The following is a 22,230-nucleotide window of genomic DNA, read 5'->3' as shown; positions in this document are numbered from 1 at the left end:
TTGCGTGCTTTAAAGAAAAAAAATTTTTTTCACCAAAGCCTGCATGCATTCCATTCAGTCCCTCACCCCTGAGGTAGGAATGTTCAAACTGGATAGGCCTCCCAAGGCTAACTACTAATCTGGCTTCTAAAAGTCACACAACCCTTTTAACATTGATATATCTAGGGCCATGTTGTTTCAGGTATATTATCACCTGCTCCCTTAGGTGTGGGGGTAGTGGCAAGACTCTGGTCAATCATCTTACTTCCTATCCCTGTGGAACAATGACAAGAAGCTTGAATTCCAAACCTAGTACTACTACTCAATACTGTGACCTGGAAAATTCATCTCTCCTCTCTTAAACCTCAGCAATCTAATCTATAAAATATGGACAGACACAATTCATTTGCAGGGTTGCTATGGGGATTAAATGAAATCTCACTCTCATTACTAAACACCAGGCATAGTATATAAGTATATAGTAATGTAATCCACTGTTCATTGATTTTATTGTGTGTAGGTATGGTGTGAGGGATATATATATATATATACACATATATATGTGTGTATATATGTATATATATGTGTATATATATATGTATATATATGTGTATATATAACTGAGGGATATATATATATACACACATATATATATGTGTATATATATATGTGTGTATATATATATATATATATGTATATATATGTGTATATATAACTGTGACTAAATAGAATTCTTTGATATTCTTTGATATTCTCATCTGCCCTTTCTCTCAGTCTCCCACAGCCAGTAGTCAAAGGTGTCACCATTTACCTAAATATTTAGATTCCAAATCTAGGTACTTTCCTTCATTCCTGCCTTTCCCACACTCTATTCATCTACTCATCAGCAGGTTTTGCTGACTCTAAAAAGAAAACCCAAGTCATTCAGTTCTTTCAATTTCCCACTATCCTATTTTAAGCCCTTGCCATCCCTCACATATCTTTATGAGAATGTAAGCTACATGTGAACAGGCTCTGTGTATTGCTGACCCCAGCTGACCCCAGCACCCAGAACAGTGCCTGGCCCTTAGTAGGCTGTTGCTATGTCTTGAATCAGTACTTGTTGCAACAAAACTTTGAAGGGGATGCTATTATTATTTCTATATTATAGATGGGGTAAAAGGCTTGCAGTGGTTAAATAACTTACTTAGGGTCACACGCCAATTATCAACACCAGGATTCAAATCCAGGGTCTAACTCTAGAGCTTGCTCCATTTTCCACCATGCTGCCCTCTTGAACTACACTGGCTTATGTGGAAGTCAGTTATTAAGGGTTCTTTAGCTGATGTAAGGAGAAATTTTAGTTGAAATCTCCCAGCCTGAAACCTTTTCCTGAGAATCAAGTTCATGTGCCCCTTCACATAGCCTTGTACGTGCAGCATGATTTGCCTTTTCCCAAGTCTCATCTCTCCTCATTGTCCTCTTCTCCCAACATTCCAGCTGCAACAAACTCTTTTTTTCTTCCCAGCAAATGTTCCTGCCTCTTTCTGAAACATTTCTCTTCCCATCCCTTCTTGAAAACTATCTCTAATTTCTCAATTTTGAGGGATTATAATCAGCAGTACTTTATCCCAGCTGGCATCATTCTACCAAAATTACTGGTTTATTTCTGTCTTTATCATTCACTCCTGTGTCCTCAGTGCCTAAGAAGTGCCTGGAATACGTACTTGATAAGTATCTGTTGAATAAAGGTATGAAAAGGCAAGGATTATTTTATCAATTTACAAAGTGGAAAGGCTGTGATTCCCAGAGGTGAGGTATTTTGCCCTGGGTTAGTCATTAAACTGCAGATGGGAGATTTGAAACCACAGCTCCAAGAACACCCCTTGCACCTCACGCGCACGCTCTTAGCTCTACACTTCCGCCTGCTCCAACTTACTAGCTCCGCCTACTTGAGCCTGCGCCGTCTCGGAGACTAGTTTGACCCTCGGGCGGCCGCCGTAGCGCGTCGGATTCGTTGCTGTGGGAAACGACCCGGGACCTGGGAGGGTGGAAAGACGTTTCCCGCCGGCGGGAGCTGCGGTTGTGGTGGCGGGGCTCCGCGCCGCAGCACCATGGCGGACCAGCTTTATCTGGAAAATATAGACGAGTTCGTCACGGACCAGAACAAGATCGTGAGGAGCTAGGACTGGGGAATGTGGGCATGCGATTGGAGTCTTGGGCCAGGCCAGGGTTGCTGGGGGCCTTGACCCCTCTGCGCGTGGCCTGGTGGGGACTGGCGGAGGGGAGACAAGTCCCCACGCCTCGTTCCCCTGGGCGAGCGAGGACTCGCAGGGGAGTTTCTCTGCCGCGCGCAAGTCCGCGTCCCTTGGGTGGGCGTGCTGGGGACTTTGCTAGGAGCCCGGGCTTAGAGGACAGGCGCGGAGGGAGGGGCACTGGTAGATAATAATTATAAGGCGTTTCTTCACCTGTCTGATAAGGTGGCTGGCGTTTAAAGTCCCAAGTTTACTGTTGAGGAAATTGTGCCTTAATTGGGTTAGGTGACGAATTGTTTAGCCTTTCAACAGTCGATTTCCTCCTCTAGGAAATTTAGTATTAATACTTCATAGGGTTTGAGTAAAAGATCAAGTGAGCCGATGAATGTGAATGGACTTTGCAAACCGTGATAATTGAGCGCCTACTGTGAGCTTGGGATATACATGACTGCATTTGATCTTTACAGGACCCACCCAAAGGGCGGTGGAAGTAACCCTAAAAAAAGGAAGTTGAAGCAGACGAGCCAAATAACTTCTTGGTAGTTAGTAAGGGATAGGCAGTTTTCCAACCTACGTCTGTCTCTTTTGCTATTGCTTTCGTCTATGTCTTAATTATTGGAAACTCAGCATTTAGAGTTGAAGACTTTGAGAGGTGAGGAGCATACAAGGAAGTGACAAATGACGGGAAGTTCAAGGAAGGGTGGAAGGAAAAACAAGGCTTAATGCCTGTAGTTTCCAGTCTAACCCCAGATACAGTATTCATCCACTTTTTTCATTCCTACCCCTACACCATCTTTGCCTGTTAACGTTTGTATGGCTGCAACTTTCCTTAGAAGTTTACGGTATACACTTCAAAGTAATCTAGCTCCTGGATGAGTTTTAGATATTTATCAGTGGCGGCCACACAAAAGGATGGAATGTGAATAAAGGGCACTAGTAAAACAGAATGTAAGGAAAATGAGAGCTTTTTCTTTGTATATTCAGCCCTTCTTTTTAGACTCTTGCATTAATTAGCCTGTGAAACAAACTTTTTAATATTTGTAAGATAAATATCTCAGTCGTACCTGCCCAGATGGATCGTTCTTGCCAAAACTAGGGTGGCAGCTACTGTAATTTATAAGGCATAATCATCAAAGAGTAGGAATCTCTAGGAGCCCTTGGGACTACCTGCACTCTGGAGTTATCTAATAAAATGTTAAAAAAAAATTTCTTCTTGTAGGTGACATACAAATGGCTGAGCTATACACTAGGAGTTCATGTTAACCAGGCTAAACAGTAAGTCCAATTTACTAATTTTATTCACTTTGGAATTTTTTGTTTTGTTTGTTTTGCTTCACTTTTATTTAAAAAAATTTTTTTAATGTTTGTTTTTGAGAGAGAGAGAGCATTCATGCAAGTGAGCATGAGCGGGGGAGGGGCAGAGAGAGGAGACACAGAACCCAAAAGCAGGCTCCAGACTCAGCTGTTAGCACAGAGCCTGACACTGAGCTGAAACTCATGAACCATGAGATCATGACCTGAGCCGAAGTCGGATGCCTAACCCGCCTAGCCAACTGAGCCACCCAGGTGCCCCTGTTTTGCTTTGTTTTTAGCTTTACAGTTAGCCTTGAGGTAATTTTTTCTTCCCCTGGAAAATGGGAAAGAGAACTATTTTTTATACTTTTTACTAATTTTGCCCATTATTTAGGAGATAGGTGGACTTACCTACTTATATACAAATGTGTGGTGATACATTTACTGGATTTATTTGTAGTCTTGGCTTCTGATGGACATCACTTTGTCATTTCAAATTTATTAAATGGGCTAGCCAATTCTGTTTATGTCTCAAATTTATATGCCTGTTATATCTTTGTTACATTTTCACACGCGTTCCTTAGGCCCACATCTGGCTGTTACTGAAGTACTTTCACAATGAGGTCAACAGGTGTTTGATACAGGCTGTGTAACAATATAAGCCTGGGGAGAACTATTTAAGTGACAGTAAAAAGGGAGTATTCAGGATGGGACAGGGCATTGTCCTTGAATTTTGCTGTATCACCTTTGCTTGCTGAAACTTGTAGTCCAACTTGAGGCCAAAAGGGAAAAGGCAAGGTTTTGAATTAACTTCAAAATTTCTTCACTTAAAAATGTTGTCTCTGTCCCAAGGGGACGAATTGGTGAACAGGCTGAGAAAATGTATATTGAATTAAATGCCCATTTAGTTCAGTTTATTCCTAAAGATGGTCTGATTTTTTTCCCCATTCTTTGAGTCATAGAAGCTTTCTTTGAGTTAGGGAATATTCCATGAGTCTTAGAAAATTCCTTATATATAGAATGGGTCAGTTTGACTTTATGTGGGCTGCTGTTGGACAGATCTAGAATCTGGTTTTGACTGTGATTTTTATGCCTCCAGGACCTGAAACTCTTGGCCTAGGGATTGATTTGGATTGATTTTGACTGAGATTTCTGTTGCTAATGCTAGTCAGGCCCAAACCCAAGAGTTTCAGGTAACTTTGAGAATGGACATATATAAGAGTAATTGTTATGGCTACAGATGTTTATGAAATAACTATTACGATATAAGCCTGTTGGGGCTTAAAGTGCATATTGAGAGCTGGAGATGAAATAAAGTTGCCTGCCGTTTTATTGTAGTTACCTTGATGATCTGTAATTTTTATAGAATCAGCATACTATTTAGCCCCTGTCTCTCAAACAACTTCATCCCATGCTACTGTCTACCTCACTTGTTCCTCAGATATGCTGGGCTCATTTCCACCTTTGGACATTTGCACCATTCCTTCTATCTGGAATGCTCTTCTCCCAGCTGTCCTCATCCTTCAAGTTGTAGCTCAAATGTCACATGTTACTTTTTGCAACAACCCTTTATAATGCTCTATTTCAGGTATCCCCACCCTTTCCTAACTTCCTGTCGTATCAATCTGTTAGTTCTTTTCTTCAAAAGAAGAAAGAGATATAAAGAGATATGCTTTATTGAGATATAATTCACATACCATGTAATTCACCCATTGAAAATGTACAACTCGGTAGGTTTTAGTATATTCACAAAGTTATACAGCCATCACTATAATTAATTTTAAAACATTTTCATCACCCTAAAAAGAAACCCTGTATCCATTAGCAGTCACTTACCACTTTCTCTCCGCTCCTTTCTCATCCCCCCACCCTCTTCTTCCCAGTTTTAGGCAACCACTAATATACTCTCTGTCTATAGATTTACTTATTCTGGTAATTTCGTATGAATGGAATCCTGTAATATGTATTCTTGTGTGTCTGGTTTCTTTCACTTAGCACCATGTTTTCAAGGTTTGTCCCTGCATGTATCACTACTTAAGTCCTTCTTAGGGCTGAATAATATTCCATTATATGGCAAGTTAGTTTCCTAAGGCTGACGTAACAGAATGCTATGAACTAGATGGCTTAAAACAACAGAAATTTCTCTTGCAGAAGCTAAAAGTCCAAAATTAAGGTGTCAGCAGATGCTCTCTCTGAAATCTGTAAAGAATCCTTCATTCCTTTCTAGATTCTGGCGGTTTGCTGGCAGTCTTTGGCATTCTTTAGCTTATAGCTCCATAACCCCAGTGTCTGCCTTTGTTGTCACATGGCATACTTCTTGTGTGTTTATGTCTTCACATGGCCATTGTATAAGGATACCAGTCATACTGAATTGGGAGCCCACCCTACTCCAGTATGACCTCATCTTAACTAATTACATCTGTAAAGATCCTCTTTCCAAAGAAGGTCACATTCTGAGGTACTGGTAGTTAGGACTTCAACATACCTTTTTTTGGGTGAGGGGGGGGGACACAATTCAACCCATAATATTGAAAAAAAATTTTTTTTAATTTTTAGAGAGAATGAGCTTGAGAGCTGTGAAGAGGGGCAGAGGGAGAGAGAGAGAGAGAGAGAGAGAGAGAGATGGAGAGACAGAGACACTCTCAAGCAGGCTCCATGCTCAGTGCAGAGCCTGATGCGGGGACTTGATCTCACGACCCTAGGGTCACATGACCTGAGTCAAAATCAAGAGTCAGATTCTTAACCGACTGAGCCACCCAGGTGCCCCAACCCATAACATACTTAAATAGTACATTTTATCTGTCATCGTCAATTGATGAACATTTGGGTTTTTTCCACATTTTGAGTATTATGAATAATGCTACTATGAACATTTGTGTACAGATTTTTGTGTGGACATGTGTATTCAGTTTTTTTGGATATATATACCTATTTCTGGGTCATGTGTAACATTTTGAGGAACTGACAAGCTGTTTTTTAAAGTGGCTACACTAATTTAAAATCCCACCAGCAAGGTATGGGAGTTCCAATTTCTCCACATTCTTGCCAACTCTTTTTATCATTTGTCTTTTTTGTTTTAGCCATCCTAGGGTGTGTGAAGTGGCGTTATCATGGTTTGATTTGCATTTCCATAATAACTAATAATGTTGATCATCTTCTCGCGTGCTTATTAGCCATTTGTGCATCTTCTTAGGAGGAAGATCCTTTCCCCATTTTTTCACTGGGTTGTTTTCTAATCTTTGAGTTATGAAGATTATTTTATATATTCTGGATTCAAGACCCTGATCAGATATATGACTTGCAAAAATTTTCTCTCATTTTGTGGGCAGTCTTTGCACTTTTTTTATTAAATTTTTTTTTTTAATGTTTTTTTATTTATTTTTGGGACAGAGAGAGACAGAGCATGAACGGGGGAGGGGCAGAGAGAGAGGGAGACACAGAATCGGAAACAGGCTCCAGGCTCCGAGCCATCAGCCCAGAGCCTGACGCGGGGCTCGAACTCACGGACCGTCTTTGCACTTTTTTGATGGTACTTTTAGAAGCACAGAAGTTTTTGTTGTTGATGAAGCCCAATTTATTTTATCTTTTTAAAAATATTACTTTAAAGTTCTGTGCCCAACGTGGGCCTTGAACTCATGACCCGCCCCCCCCCCCACCCCCCCCTTAAGAAGTCCCATGTTCTACTGACTGAGCCAGCCAAACACCCCTTTTTTTTTTTTTTTTATCTTTTATTGCTTGTGCTTTTTGCCCAACCCAAGGTCATGAAGATTTACTTCTATGTTGTATTCTAAGAGTTTTGTAATTTTAGCTCTTACATCAATAATTATCACATATTCAAGGTTTCTACATATGCTTGTTTACATATTAAAAATGCTTCAGTCCTCATAATACGAATACACTGTAGTTTTCAAATTAGGTGTTGGCTCAAGCTAATTTTAAATTCCTTTTTTTAAAAATGTTTATTTATTTATTTTGAGAGAGAGAATCCCAAGCAGCCTCCACACTGTCAGCTTGGAGCCCAACGTGGGGCTCGATCTCATGAACTGTGAGGTCATGACCTGAGCCAAAATCAAGAGTCAAATGCTTAACCAGCTGAGCCACCCAGGTGCCCCAGCTCAAGCTAATTTTAAATGAAGCACTAAAATGTGTAAATAGGCACTTTTTCTTCCAGGAATCATTTTGTATATGGTGTAAGGAAAGGGTCTAATTTCATTTGTTTGCATGTGAATGTCCAGTTGATCCAGAATTTTACAATTCTTAATTACTATCTGACATTTTCTAGGGAACTTGTTTACCACGTTGATCACTTTTCCAATTACTATTGCTGTATAACAAATTATCCCAAAATTTAGCAGCTTGAAACAACTATTTTATTATGTTCATAGATTCTTTTGGCTTAGAATTTGGGCAGGACACAGAATGGTTTATCTCTGCTCCATCACATTTGGTGTTTCAACTTGGAAGCCTCAGTGGTGGGGGCCTTATCATGTGTGGGCATCTTTATGCACGTGTGGCAGTTGATGTTGGCCATCTGCTGGGACTTCAGCTGGGGCTGTTGATCAGACGTTGCATGTGTCTTTCTATGTGGGCTGGGCTTCCTCAGAGCATAGTGTCTCCAGGTGGCTGGACTTCTTTTTTTTTTTTTTTAATTAAAAAAATTTTTTTTAATGTTCATTTTTGAGAGAGAGAGAGGGAAGGAGTGGAGTGGGGGACAGGGAGAGGGGGAGAGGAGAGAGAGAATGAGCGAGGAAGGAGCAGAGATAGAGGAGATACAGAATCCAAAGCAGGCTCCGGACTCTGAGCTGTCAGCACAGAGTCCGGTGCTAGGCACAAACTCCCAAACCATGAGATCATGATGTGAGCTGAAGTCAGGCACTTAACGGATTGAGCCACCCAGGCGTGCCCAGGTGGTTGGGCTTCTTACATAGCAGCTCAGGACTCCAAAAGCTAGCGTTCCAGCACAAGGCAAAAGCTGATTGCCTTTTCCAACTAACCTCAGAAGTCAGGCAGTGTCATGTGTGCTTTATTCTTTGGGTTAAAATGAATCACTAGCCCTCATATTCAAGGCATGGGGATGGACTCCACCTCTCTATGGGAGGGTGTAGAAGAACATGTGGGGTGGGAGATGTTGTTGTAGCCATCTTTGGAAAATACAGGATGCCACAATCATCTCTTCAGCGTCTGGCTCATAATATGTGCCAATAAATATTTGTTGAGTGAGTATTAAGCACTATGGTAGATATTTTCACATACATTTATCTTACATAATGTTGTCACAGTCCAATGTGATGGGTGTTATCAACCTCTTATAACAGTTGAAAAAATTGAGACTTAAGTGTCCTGTCATATTTTAAAATTTTATCTATAGGGGAAGCATTTTAAGTATTGGCGAGGGGCCCTTGTGTGGCTCAGTTGGTTAAGCATCTGACTGCTGCTCAGGTCATGATCTCACAGTTTGTGAGTTCTAGCCCTGCATTGGGCTTTTTGCTGACAGCTCAGAGCCCACTTTGGATCCTTTCTCTGGTCCCCCTCTATCTGCCGCTCCCCTGCTTGGTGTGTGCGCTCACTCTCTCAAAAATGAATAAAATATTTTTAAAAAGTATCATTTGTGGTACTAAGGGCAGTGACTAAGCGTGGATGTTATTGATTTGCTTGGATTTGTTAAAAAGTTTTTTAGATGTTTATTCGTCTCAGACAGAGCACGAGTGGGGGAGGGGCAGAGAGAGAGGAAGACACAGAAACGGAAGCAGGCTCCAGGCTCCTCTACCTCAGGCCTGGAACCCACGAACTGTGAGATCATGACCTGAGCTGAAGTCGGATGCTTAACCTACTGAGTTGCCCAGGTGCCCCAGATTTCTTAAAGGAGTATTTTTTTCATTTCTTATTGTTAGCATTATTTTAGGCTGTGTCATAAAACCGTAAACCTAACAGATTAGCTCTTTCTCATCATTGATTTAAACAAGATAATTTCAGGGACACCTGCGTAGCTCAGTCGGTTGAGCATCTGATTCTTGATTTCAGCTCAAGTCATGATTGGCTCAGGGTTGTGGATTCAAGCCCTATGTTGGTGTCTGTGCTGAGCATGGAACCTGCTTAAGATTCTCTGTCTCTCAAATTAAAAAAAAAACAAAACAACAAGATAATTTCAAGTTGTAAAAGTGCTGTAAAGAATGAAAATAGGTTTGAGGGGCACCTGGGTGGCTCAGTCGGTTAAGTGTCTCACTTCAGCTCAGGTCATGATCTCACAGTTCGTGGGTCCGAGCCCTGCATCGGGCTCTGTGCTGACAGCTCAGAGCCTGGACCCTGCTTTGGATTCTGTGTCTCCCTCTCGCTCTGCTCCTCCCCCACTCATGCTCTGTCTCTCTCTCTCAAAAATAAACATTGAAAAAAGTGGTTTTAAATTTAAAAAAAATAATTAAAATAGATTTGGGAAGGCATTATAGACTATATACTGTATTCATTCTAGGGAAAATTAAAATGGGAAAGTATAGTTAATCATGTGTAGGGAAGTGTATCGTTGATATTTAAGAATATTTTGCATATTTTGTCAGTAAAGGTCAAATGTTTGGTGTAATACAGTTAGATAAACATATCTTAGAGACTTAAAAGATACGCAGAAATTATTATTGTATTTGTAAAGATTTTATTTTTAAGTAATCTCTATATCCAACGTGGGGCTCAAACTTACAACCCCAAGATCAAGAGTCACATGCTCTAGTGACTGAGCCAGCCAGGTGCCCCTGGAAATTATTCTTTAATTTTTTTTAAAGTTTATTTCTTTTATTTTGAGAGAGACAGTGTGAGTGGGAGACAGGCAGAGAGAGAAGGGGAGAGAATCCATGCTGTCAGCACAGAGCCCAACTTGGGGCTCGATTTCACGAACTGTGAGATCTTGATCTGAGCCGACATCAAGAGTCAGACACTTGACTGACTGAGCCACCCAGGCACCCCTGAATAGGGCACATTTTTGTCCTCGGGGAGCTTATAGTCTAGTGGGGATGGCAGATATATAATGAAGTAGTTAGAATATAGTGTGATAAGTGCTCTAATAGGTATGGCATAGGTTCTGTTAGAACTTAGAAGGCAGGGATACCCTGCTAGCCTAGGTGGTATTAGGGAAGGCTTCATACAGGAGATGATAACTGAGCTGCTGTCTTTTTTTTTTTTTTAATTTTTTTTTTTTAACGTTTATTTTTGAGACAGAGAGAGACAGAGCATGAACGGGGGAGGGTCAGAGAGAGGGAGACACAGAATCCGAAACAGGCTCCAGGCTCCGAGCTGTCAACACAGAGCGCGACGCGGGGCTCAAACTCACGGACCTCGAGATCGTGACCTGAGCCGAAGTCGGCCGCTCAACCGACTGAGCCACCCAGGCGCCCCTGAGCTGCTGTCTTGATGAGGAGTTAGGTAGATGAGGTCTGAGAAGAGCATTCTAGGCAGAGGGAGGGCATACCAAAGAGCAAGGGGGAACTGCAGAATGTTTCCTAAGGTTGAAAATAGTGAGTGTGGGAGAATGGTGAGAGATACAGGGGCCAGAACAAGAAGGGTCTTACCTGTCATTGCTAGAGTGTTGGAGTCAATCCTTAGGGGCTAGGAAAAGACTGAGAACTTTGGAACAAGGAGTAAGATTTCAGACAGGAGTATCCAATTACCTTTCAACATCACTTATTGACTAATAGGCATTTCAGATTTAACATGCCTCTAAACCCAGCTCCTAATTTCTCCCCCAACACCTGTTTTTCCCCATCTCAGTGAATGACAACTTCATTCTTTGAGCTGCTTAGTCCAATCATCTTTGACTCCTTTCTCTCATACCCCACAGTCAATCCACCAGCAAATTCTGTTGTTTCTTCCTTTAAAATGTACCCAGAATTCACCCATTAATCACTACCTCCATTGCTAACGTCCTGGTCTGAGCCCACCATCACCTCTAGCCGGGATTACTGCAGTAGCCTCCTCACTAGTCTCTCTGCTTCCTCCCTTTCCCCTCAACAGTATATTCTCCACACAGCAGTGAGGAATCCTTCTAAAAGGTAAGATCCTGTTATTTCTGTTTTAAAGCTTCTAATGACTTCCGTGCTTAAAGTCCTACGTAGGGTCATAAAGCCCTGCAAGTCTGGCACCACTCTTCTTCCTCCACACTTGCCTCTTTTCTGTTCTTGAACTTTGCTTACTTATATTCTTGCCTCAGAGCCTTTACATTTTTAGTCTGTCTGCCTGGAACATTTTCCCCCAAGATATCCACATTGGTGGCTCCCTTACTTTCATGAAGGTTTCTGCTATGAGGTCTTCCCTAATCATCTTATATAAAATCACAGAACTTCTCAGGCTAGTTATATTCTCCTTACCTTTATTATTTTTTTTTCTTTCATAGATTCACTACTGCCTGACATATATTTACTTGTTAGTTTATTGTTTGTCTTTCTTTTCTACAGCGTAAGGGTAGGGATTTGGACTCCTCTGTTCACTGCTCTATACTCTAGAAATAGAACATAAAGTAAAATTTTGTTGACCAGATGATTTGCATTTTTAAAGCTTCACCATGGTGGCCTTGTGGATAATGAATGGGAAAGGGGCAGGGCAGAATTAACACTTGAAATAGTCCAGTTAAGAGATTTGGGGCCTGGAGTCAAGAATTACTTAGGAGGAAGACCTAATGAGATCTGGTAACTCACTAGACCGGGAGAAGTGAAGGATGATGATTCCAGATTTCTGGTTTGGGTGGTTTGAGCGGATGATGTTGTTGTTAGGAATAAATGAAACCATGGGGGTGAATGAAATAGACCAAAATGAGAATATGTAGTTAGGTGACCAACCATCCTGGTGTGCCCAGGACTGTCTGTCTGTTTTAACACTCTCAGGAAACCCCTCAGATCCAGGCACACCCAGATCATTGGTCACTCTAATTTTTAGAGGGAAAAGATAGCTGACAACAGAACTCCAGCAGCATGGAATAGGAGGAGGTGGTCAAGTCTGTGCAGGAAATGGGGCAGAGGCAGTTAAAGGGGTAGCAGGAGACTCAATGGGACATGGGATCATGGAAGCTAAGAGAGCAGATGCTTCAAGAAGAGTGGTCAACAGTATAGGTTGAGTTTCCCTTGGAATTTTTGAGTATTTAGCTGTCTTTGGCAGAAGTGTGACATATCAGAGGCACAGTAAATGTTTCTTAAAATAAAAGACACAAATGCTATGCCTCTATTGTTGTTTTTGTTAAATTATTTTGTTAAACTAAGGGGGAGTCAACTTCGGATACTTGCTGGAACATAAAGATAAAAATTAGTTTAGGGATACTACTAAAAGCAACATTGGGGCGTCTGGGTGGCTCAGTTTGTTAAGCATCTGACTTCAATTCAGGTCATGATTTCACGGTTCATGAGTTTGAGCCCCGCACCAGTCTCTGTGCTGACAGCTCAGAGCCTGCAGCCTGCTTAGGATTCTGTGTCTCGCTTTCTCTCTTCCCCTCCCCCATTCATGCTCTGTGTCTCTCTAAAAAATAAATAAACATTAAAAAAATTAAAAAACATTAAAAGCAATTTTATTTCTACATTGAGTGGCAATTTCAGGTTAATGAATATTCTGAATACTGGGCAGTGTGAGTAAGCTGTTACATTCTGCAGTTCTGAAACAGCATTGCGTCTGAGCGAACATAAAATTTGAATTTCAGAATGAGACACTTATGATCATCTACATAGTGGTTCTTACTGTTTTAGAGTAATTCCTTTGAGAATCTATTAACCCTGAACTGTCTCCTTCCAAAAACACATGTGTATCTTGCTTTCAGTTTAGGGAGTGGAGGGTTAGAGATGGCCACAAGAATCCCAGGCTAAGAGTCACTGATTCCCCTCGTTTTATATCTTAGGGTTAAGAGGCCTAGAAAAATTAACTTATCCAGGATAGTTAGTGACTGAACTTTTTCTTGATTCATTGTTGTATCCACTGTGTGTTGTTGTTACTGTGCCAACTCCATACAAGTTGACCCAAACCTGTATGTCCTGTTTAAAGTCCATTTTTTTTTAACTCTCTGTCTATGGGATGGATCAAAATATTCTGTAAAAATTTGATGGACCGTCAGATTTTATATATTTTAAGTCATGAATTAAGAGTTGATGGGGTAAAAACTTAATGACTTGTGCCTTTTGTTTGGAACAGGATGCTGTATGATTATGTTGAAAGGAAGCGAAAGGAGAATTCAGGAGCCCAACTGCATGTCACCTATTTAGTGTCTGGCAGTCTCATTCAGAATGGACATTCTGTAAGTTGTCAGAATCTTATGAGCTGGAGTATGTTTGAGTTATAAACCATGTTACATAACATAACACAAGGGAAAACAGTAGGATTCAGTATTAAGGAAATTTTAAAGGGAAACTTCAAGATGCTGATTATTTTGGATTTTTAGACTGAACCTAAAACTCTAAGTTTGGGTAATATCTTGGCTGTGATGCAGAGAGAGTATCATGATTATTCAGTTTTCCTAGGCAACAAGATTAGAAGACTGCTCTGTTATTCTGTTCTTCCTCTTCAAAGTATACTGGGGACAGTGATGGTTAATTTTCATCCTGTTCAGATGTCCAGCCACAACTTGGGTGTTCAGAAAGTCCAATTTTATTTATTTTTAAACTGAGTTTGATTTCAATTTAAAATTTTGAAAAATTTCATCTTGGTAGGCTTATGTCTGAGTGGCTGAGGGACAGAGGTGTTAGTAGGGGACTGGGCTAATGCAGTGCAGAAGCATAGGCCAGGAACACCTTTATTCTTCTGTATCTATTTATAGTCCCATCTGGTATCTGGTCATTCATCAGCACAGGTCACTGCTGTGTTTTTATCATCCAGAGCACAAAGCTTTTTCAGGTCTGCTGACTTCTCTTAGCTACTTCCCTGTCCCTCTTGAGGGCTCAAGGATCATTCTATTACTGTCATGCCTAGATGAGGGCATCAGAAGCTCTGCTGAGATAACTCGTTCCTTCTTCTTCACTAGACTGATCCTTGGGAACTTTGATAATTTCTCTTCTCTGTCTTCCTCCCAAAAGTAAGGGACACCTTTTCTGTTCTCACTTCCCCAAATCTCTAATCTGAAAGTTCTTTTGCTTCCACCACCACCACCATCAGCTCCATAGAACTTAGCCCAAGGATTAGATTTCCTGCTCAGATATCCACTAATGTATGAGTTTTTCTCTTTCTTTTGACTTTCCCTTAGAGCCCTCGGCTCAGAAAAGCCTGATTTATCAATATATTGACTGGGGTCATCTTGTAGCAAGAGTCCCAAGCATGTGAAATTTAAAACTTGGGGCGCCTAGGTGGCTCAGTCGGTTGAGCATCCGACTTCGGCTCACGGTCTGTGAGTTCAAGCCCCGTGTTGGGCTCTGTACTGACAGCCTGGAGCCTGCTTCGAATTCTGTGTCTCCCTCTCTCTCTGCCTCTCCCCAACTCATGCTCGCTCACTCTCGCTCGCTCTCTCGCGCTCTCTCTCTCTCTCGCTCTCTCTCTCTCTCTCTCTCTGTCAAAAATAAACAAACATTAAAACTAGATTGGCAATTTAGTAATTTATAAGGAGAAACAACTGCTGTGGGATCAGATCCTTATATTCTGTGACCAGCATATTCTTTCCTCATTGGTAAGCTATTTGGCAAGCCAGGTGATAACAAGGTATTTATAAGTGTAAACAGAATCAGATGCCATTATATATCAGAAACACAAAATTAAGCAGACCTGATTTATTTGCTTTCAGAAATAAACCTGCCACCAGAATCCTTTCCACACATAGCTTTAGAGTGAATACTGCCCAAGTTTGCATCTGAATGTCTTCTTTCCTTTTGTTTCTAGGTTTAACTAACCCCCCTCTTTCTTTTCTTCTGTTTTTTCTATAAGGCAAAGCCCTTTTATTTATTTATTATTTTTTTAAATGTTTATTTTTTGAGACAGAGACAGAGTGCAAGCAGGGGAGGGGCACACAGAATCTGAAGCAGGCTCCAGCCTCTGAGGTGTCAGCACAGAGTCTGATGTGGGGCTCGAACCCACGAATTGCAAGAATATGACCTGAGCCAAAGTCAGACACTCAACTGACTGAGCCACCCAGGCACCCTGCCCCCCTCTCTTTCTTTAATTAGTTGTTGCCTTCAATCTAGTCATGTCAATTTTATTTATTTATTTATTTATTTATTTATTTATTTATTTATTTATTTATTTATTTTAGAGAGCATGAGTGGGGGAGAAGGGCAGAGAGAATCTTAAGCAGGCTCCATGCCCAGCACGGAGCCTAACATGGGGCTAGATCCCATGACCCTGGGATCATGATGTAAGCCAAAGAGTCGGATACTCAACTGACTGAGCCACCCAGGTGCCCCTAGTCTTACCAGTTCTTTACCTTAGAATAATTGTGTTCCTTTTTTTTATTATTACTATTTTAATGTTTATTTATTTGTGAGAGAGAGACAGAGAGAGACAGAGTGTGAGCAGGGGAGGGGCAGAAAGAGAGGGAGACACAGAATTGGAAACAGGCTGCAGCCTCTGAGCTGTCAGCACAGACACCAATGCAGGGCTCAAACTCACAGACCATGAGATCATGACCTGAGCTAAAGTCGGATGTTTAACCGACTGTGCCACTCAGTCACCCCTTGTGTTCCTTTAAAGCAGTGGTTTTTATTCTTTTTTTTTTGATCACTGATTCCTTTAAGAATCTGTAAGAAAAATATGTATGTTGACATATTCATAAAATTTTGAGTGAGATCATGACCTGAGCTGAAGTCAGATGCTTAACCTACTGAGCCACCCAGGCACCCGACCCCTGTGTCCATCTTAAGAGGAACCCACTGAGTGGGATGAGGTGGCCGAGTGGTTAAGGCGATGGACTGCTAAGAGGAACCCACTGAATCAGACCTCTACCCTGGTATGCATTGTTTAGCATAAGCAAGTTGGCATTTCAACTGCCAGTATCCCCTCAGGCAGCATTTAGCCACACTGAACTCTCTAGGCCATCCACATTTTCTCCTGAAGGTACCCATTTTTGTTTGTAGGGCCTTACTTAGAAAGTTGCATAAGTTTGAGTGGTTAATTCCTAATGCTGCTTTTCTAATTAGCTCTATAATTTTTTTGGTACAGTTTTACAGAACCTAACATTTTTCGGAATGACTTTTTTTTTTTTTAAATGTTTGTTTATTTTTGAGAGAGTGAGCGAGAGAACAAGTTGGGGAGGGGCAGAGAGAGGGAGACACAGAATCCGAAACAGGCTTCAGGCTCTGAGCTGTCAGCACAGAGCCCAACATGCGTCTCGAACCCAAGATCATGACCTGAGCCGAAGTTGGACACTTAACCAACTGAGCCACCCAGGCACCCTGACCTTTGTTTTTTTAAGGAGAAAATGCATTATGGAAACATACTAATATACCCAGTTTATAAAAATTACACTTTTGAAAAAAAATTTAGTTGATTTTATACTGCTTTTTTCTCTTATGTTATATGAGTTTTGGTAGTTCCTAACATTCATAAATATGTTAAAATACTGAAAAATATTTGCTTTAGTAAAGCAAAACTATCTTTAATATGATTACCAAAAACAGGTTAAGATTTCTTTGCAGTCCCTTTTGTCTGTAGGATATATCTTACTAGGGATGCACAATCAGCTAGTATTTTATTTTTTTATTTTTTATTTTTATTAAAAGCTTATTTGTTTTGAGAGAGAGAGTGTGTGAACAGGGGAGGGGTGGAGAGAGAGAATCCAAAGCAGGCTCTGCACTTTTAGTGTAGACCCCGAGGTGGGCTTCGAGGTGGGGCTTGATCTCACAAACTGGGATTATGACCTGAGCCAAACTCAAGAGTCAGATGCTTAACCAGCTGAGCCACCCAGGCACCCCAATCAGCCTGTGTTTTAGAGTCACTTGCAATAACTCCTCTCTGTGGATAAGCCACCAATTAAGTATCTAGTTAAATTCAAATTTTTTCCCACTTTCAATTTTTAGGTTCCCTACTTTTCCTTACAGGTAATTATTTTAATAGATTCTGCTTCTATTCCGTTGTTGTTGTATATATTTTCATTTTTATTTTTTTTAACGTTTATTTATTTTTGAGACAGAGACAGAGCATGAACGGGGGAGGGGCAGAGAGAGAGGGAGGCACAGAATCGGAAGCAGGCTCCAGTCTCTGAGCCATCAGCCCAGAGCCCGACATGGGGCTCGAACTCGCGGACCGCGAGATCATGACCTGAGCTGAAGTCAGACACTTAACCGACTGAGCCACCCAGGCACCCCTATTTTTAATATATGCAAATATATATTCTATTACTCCTCCCTCCCTTTTTTTTAAGAGAGAGAGTGCAAGTGTGGGGGAGAGGGGCAGAGGGAGAGAGAATCTTAAGCAGGCTCCACGTTCAGTGCGGAGCCTGACATGGAGCTTGATCCCACAACTTTGGAATCACAGCCTGAGCTGAAATCGAGTTGGATGCTCAACTGACTGAGTCACTTAGGTGCCCCTTTATTACTCCCTTTCTTAGATAAAAGTTTTCATACTATACTCCCTATTTTACATTTGAACTCATGACCTGGAGACCCAGAGTCACATGCTCTTTCAACTGAGCCAGTCAGGCGCCCCAAAATATTCCTCATTCCTTATTACAGCCACCTGACGCTACATTGATAATACTTTAGGTTTTTCAACAGTCCCTTATTGATAGTTTTTGGAGTTATTTACAATACATGGTTTTTACAAATTGTGCTATAGTTAACCTGTATTTTTTTTTTTTTTTTTTTTTTTGCCACTTTTAAGGTTGCGTTTCCTAGGATTGTTAGGATGCGTATGTACTTTTGTTGGGTAATTGCCAAATACTTCTCCATTTTTCATTCCTACCAGTAATGTATGAGAGTCCCTTTTCTATATAATGCATGTTGTCATATGTTTCGGGGTCATTTGTGTTTCTTTTCCTATGAATTGTCTTCATACCTCTTGCCTATTTTTTCTTTTTTTTTTTTTTTTTTTTTTTTTTTTTTTTTTTTTATGTTTATTTATTTATTTTTGGGACAGAGAGAGACATAGCATGAACGGGGGAGGGGCAGAGAGAGAGGGAGACACAGAATCGGAAACAGGCTCCAGGCTCCGAGCCATCAGCCCAGAGCCTGACGCGGGGCTCGAACTCACGGACCGCGAGATCGTGACCTGGCTGAAGTCGGACGCTTAACCGACTGCGCCACCCAGGCGCCCCTTGCCTATTTTTTCTAAAGGAGTTTATTTCCTCTATTTTAGAAGCTATATATTAACCCTTTGTGATATGAGTTGCAGGTATTTTTCCCACTTTATCATTTCTCTTTGTACTTTGGCTTAAAGTTTATTTTTGTCATCTAAAAATTGTACATTTGTTAGTTTTTATAGATTATTTAAATTCTTCTTATTGTTTATAGTTAGGAAACTTTTCCTCATTCTCATATCACTTTATAGTAGAATTTATCTGTTTACAGAAGAATTCACCCATATTTTCTAGTGTATGTATGGTTTTATTCTTTACACTTAAATCTCTGCTTGGTTTAGAATTTGTTCTAATCTGTGAGAGACAGATCCAATTTTTATTTGGTTCCATATGATTATATATTAATTCTCTTTACAAAACTTACTAAGAGGTTCTTTTACTCACACTATTTGAGATGCTGTGTTCATTTTCTTGTGTTTATTTTTCACTGTTTTAAAATTTAGTTTTATTCAAAGGGGCACCTGGGTGGCTCGGTTGGTTAAGCGTCCAACTCTTGATTTTGACTCAGGTCATGATCTCACAGTTCATGAGATTGAGCCCCACATCAGGCTCTGTGCTGACATCATGAAGCCTGCTTGGGATTGTCTCTCTCCCCTGTCTCTGTCCCTCCCTGGCTCGTACTGTCTCTATCTCAAAAATAAATATACTTAAAAAAAATGGAGTTTTATTCTAATACATTAATACTAATGCATGCCTGATAACCTAGTGATAATTCATAAGTTTAAGAGTTCACAACATTTTTAGAAAGCACATAATGTTAACATTCAAATAAGGCGTTATAGAAAATTTTGTGAAGAATGAAATGTTTACATAATCCTTAAAAGCCTTGGTCCATTTTGAAAGATCAACATTGAAGTTTTAAAAATCAGAAGAAAGGAAAGTAAGTTTTTTTCCTCCACAAAATACATAAGAACCACTTGCTGGCATTTGTATTTTGAGTGCCTGGAATAAAATGGGCTACATTTTCAAAGGCAGTTAGTAACAGCTTGTACAAGGACTCGTTTCATTTGATTTAGCACCAAGTACATACATTAAGAGTAAATACACCATTCAAGAGTCACGTTTCTCCTCTAGCTCTCATATGCCCCACAGGACGTAAGCATCCTTGTTACCCCACTAAGGGATCAAATCATTTTCATTTTAATATGGCAACTCAGATTATACTCACCGGTAGAGTTTCTTCCTGCCAAATAACAGTGGCCATAACTATGGCAGTGAATGCTAGCAGGTATCAACTTCTTTGATTAGGAATAAAGAACTCAGTCAGCAAACTCAGTTATTTTTTGGTCTTTTTCAGCCTGTCATGTAAATGCTTTTAATTGCTATAGCTGTTTACTAATTATGATTGTTATATATATCAAGGGAATTTTCCTCTAGCATACATGATCTCTTTCTGTTTCCTTTTGCCATGGGTTTTCTTTTATTCTTCTTTTTGTAATTAATTTATTAATTACAAGGCAGATCTTACATTTTGATTACAAAGCAAACTAGCAAGTAGATCCTAAAGCACAAATTTTTAAACTCCATAACATTTGAAAACATAAGACTTTACTTACATTTTCTGTTGAATATTCAGCTTTGGTGTTTTTGCAAGAACTTCTGTCTGTTTCTGATGTAAATCATCCCTCAGTGCACATGTATTTTCAAAAGAACAGTCTTAGGAAAATGAACTTTCTTATGTGCTAATTAATACTTTTTTAGTAAATTGAAAATTTGAGTAAACTGAAGGTATGTTTAATGACAAAATAAATACAGCATATGTGACTAGTTTATAAGTGTCTTAGTGTATAGGTAGCAGTGAATTTGCATCTTACAACTAATCTGTAAATCCAGTTTTTTTTTCCTTGGAATTTTATAGACATAATATCTCACAAAGCCATATACCACAGTGCTGAAGATGCTTTTTCTTTTTTGGATCAGTCTATGCAAAAGCCCCTTATAAGATACTTTCCCCAAATAACATGGAATTTTTTTGTTTCTTGTCCATAAAGTAAGGAAACTTTATCAACCACTTATTCTTCTGAACAAATGTTAGGTTACTACCAATTGCTTTTTTAATTTGCTCTAAAAGATTTTTTTTAGGGCCGCCTCGATGGCTCAATCAGTTAAGCATCCGACTCTTGATTTTGGCTCAGGTCTTGATCTCATGGTTTGTGGGTTCAAGCCCCACTTCTGGCTCCGTGTTGACAATGTGGAGCCTGCCTGGTATCCTCTCTCTATGCCCTTCCCCACCTCATGCATGGGTGCTTTGTCTCTCTCTCTCAAAAATAAATAAACTTAAAAAAACATTAAAAACGTTTTTTTTTTTTTTTTTAAGTTTAGACATTTCTGATGTTTTTCAATTGCACACCCACAGATTACTGGATAAAACACTAGATAATTTCAAAAGATGAATCTTCATATTTCACTCATTTGACACATCCTTAATTTCCAGATAAAATCAGTAGAAATGAAACTAATAGAATTCTCAAAGAATTCATACATGCCAGTCTTAGGATAAGGAGCTTCTAAATGCATGGATGAGGAGCTTCTGCTCATCTTACTAGGTAAATGCGATTTTCCTCATGAAGTAACGGATGCTTTCTGGTTCATTTGTGGAACTTTTGTTTGTAGGGAAGCATATACATAGGGCTAGATCTTATCAGTTTCTGTTGTGGAGAATGTATCCTACACCCCTTTTGTCTGGTAGGTAATATTCCAGGACCAGTTCTATTTGGGTTTTGTAAGCCTTCCATCTCTTGAGAACCATTTCTGGTCTGTTATTCTCACACTGGATGATAGGTGCTCCAGTCAGATCATCACGGTTTTGGGAGGGATGAATTTGATCTTGTAGACCGGGTGGCTAGGTGGATGAATTTAGCAAGGAGTGAGGTGTTGTTTAATGACCTCAAAGGGCATGTTCAGATTAATCACCATGTCTATCTGATAAACGATCCAGGGCTTCTGCTTGTGGAAGTGTCCTTGGAAAACTATCTAATACCCAGCTATGTTGGGTGAGATTTTTCAGCTCACGAAGAGCCAAGCTGAGTCATGACATTGTCTGAAATGAGCTTCCCTTGTTTAGTGAAAGTCTTGGCTAACCAATTTCTGTGTCCCAAGCCCATTGTCTCAGAGTGGGTCCCTGTGGGAGAGGGGCTTCAGCTCAAAGTATTTTGTGATGTGCGATGACACACCTTGCCCGAGCTCGGTGCCACCATGATCACTGCGTTCAGGAGGCCCGGGCTGCACAGAAAGGGGGCTTTGGCCTGGTTGCATGCTCACCCTGTTCTGTGGTTTGGGACCTGTGGGCTGGCAGCACTGTGAGCTGAGGGCTGCCATTTGTTTGGTTTTTCATTGTATTGTTGATATGTATATTCTATCACTTTCCTTAACCTGATGAAGTTTTAAAGTAAACAGCTTAAGTTAAAAAATAAGCCTGACTTTATGAAACTGTAATACAGATTTTTATGGGTACCTAATGTTCGTAATTTCACATCAAGGTGCAATTGAATTATC

At 40.3% G+C, this 22,230-nt stretch overlaps 1 protein-coding gene and 1 pseudogene across 2 annotated transcripts in view; one reads left to right on the top strand and one right to left on the bottom strand.

Moving 5' to 3' along the window:
- The first annotated feature begins 1,959 nt into the window (after positions 1-1,959).
- The window catches only part of POLD3 (DNA polymerase delta 3, accessory subunit), a 52,173-nt gene continuing 31,902 nt past the window's right edge, over positions 1,960-22,230 (top strand). Inside the window, exons 1-3 of one of the 2 annotated variants that reach the window (XM_058687773.1) lie at positions 1,960-2,132; positions 3,433-3,488; positions 13,656-13,758. In XM_058687773.1, coding sequence (XP_058543756.1) covers positions 2,073-2,132; positions 3,433-3,488; positions 13,656-13,758 — 219 coding nt within the window. In that variant the 5' untranslated portion in view covers positions 1,960-2,072. Of the gene's footprint in view, positions 2,133-2,429; positions 2,866-3,432; positions 3,489-13,655; positions 13,759-22,230 lie in introns of those variants that run through there. The other variant, XM_058687774.1, reaches the window with a different exon arrangement.
- LOC131488469 (GTP:AMP phosphotransferase AK3, mitochondrial-like) lies at positions 21,298-22,069 on the bottom strand (annotated as a pseudogene).

Source organism: Neofelis nebulosa, chromosome 10 (genome assembly GCF_028018385.1).
Source record: "Neofelis nebulosa isolate mNeoNeb1 chromosome 10, mNeoNeb1.pri, whole genome shotgun sequence".
Classification (NCBI taxonomy): domain Eukaryota; kingdom Metazoa; phylum Chordata; class Mammalia; order Carnivora; family Felidae; genus Neofelis; species Neofelis nebulosa.
This window is presented reverse-complemented; position numbering and strand designations above follow the sequence as displayed.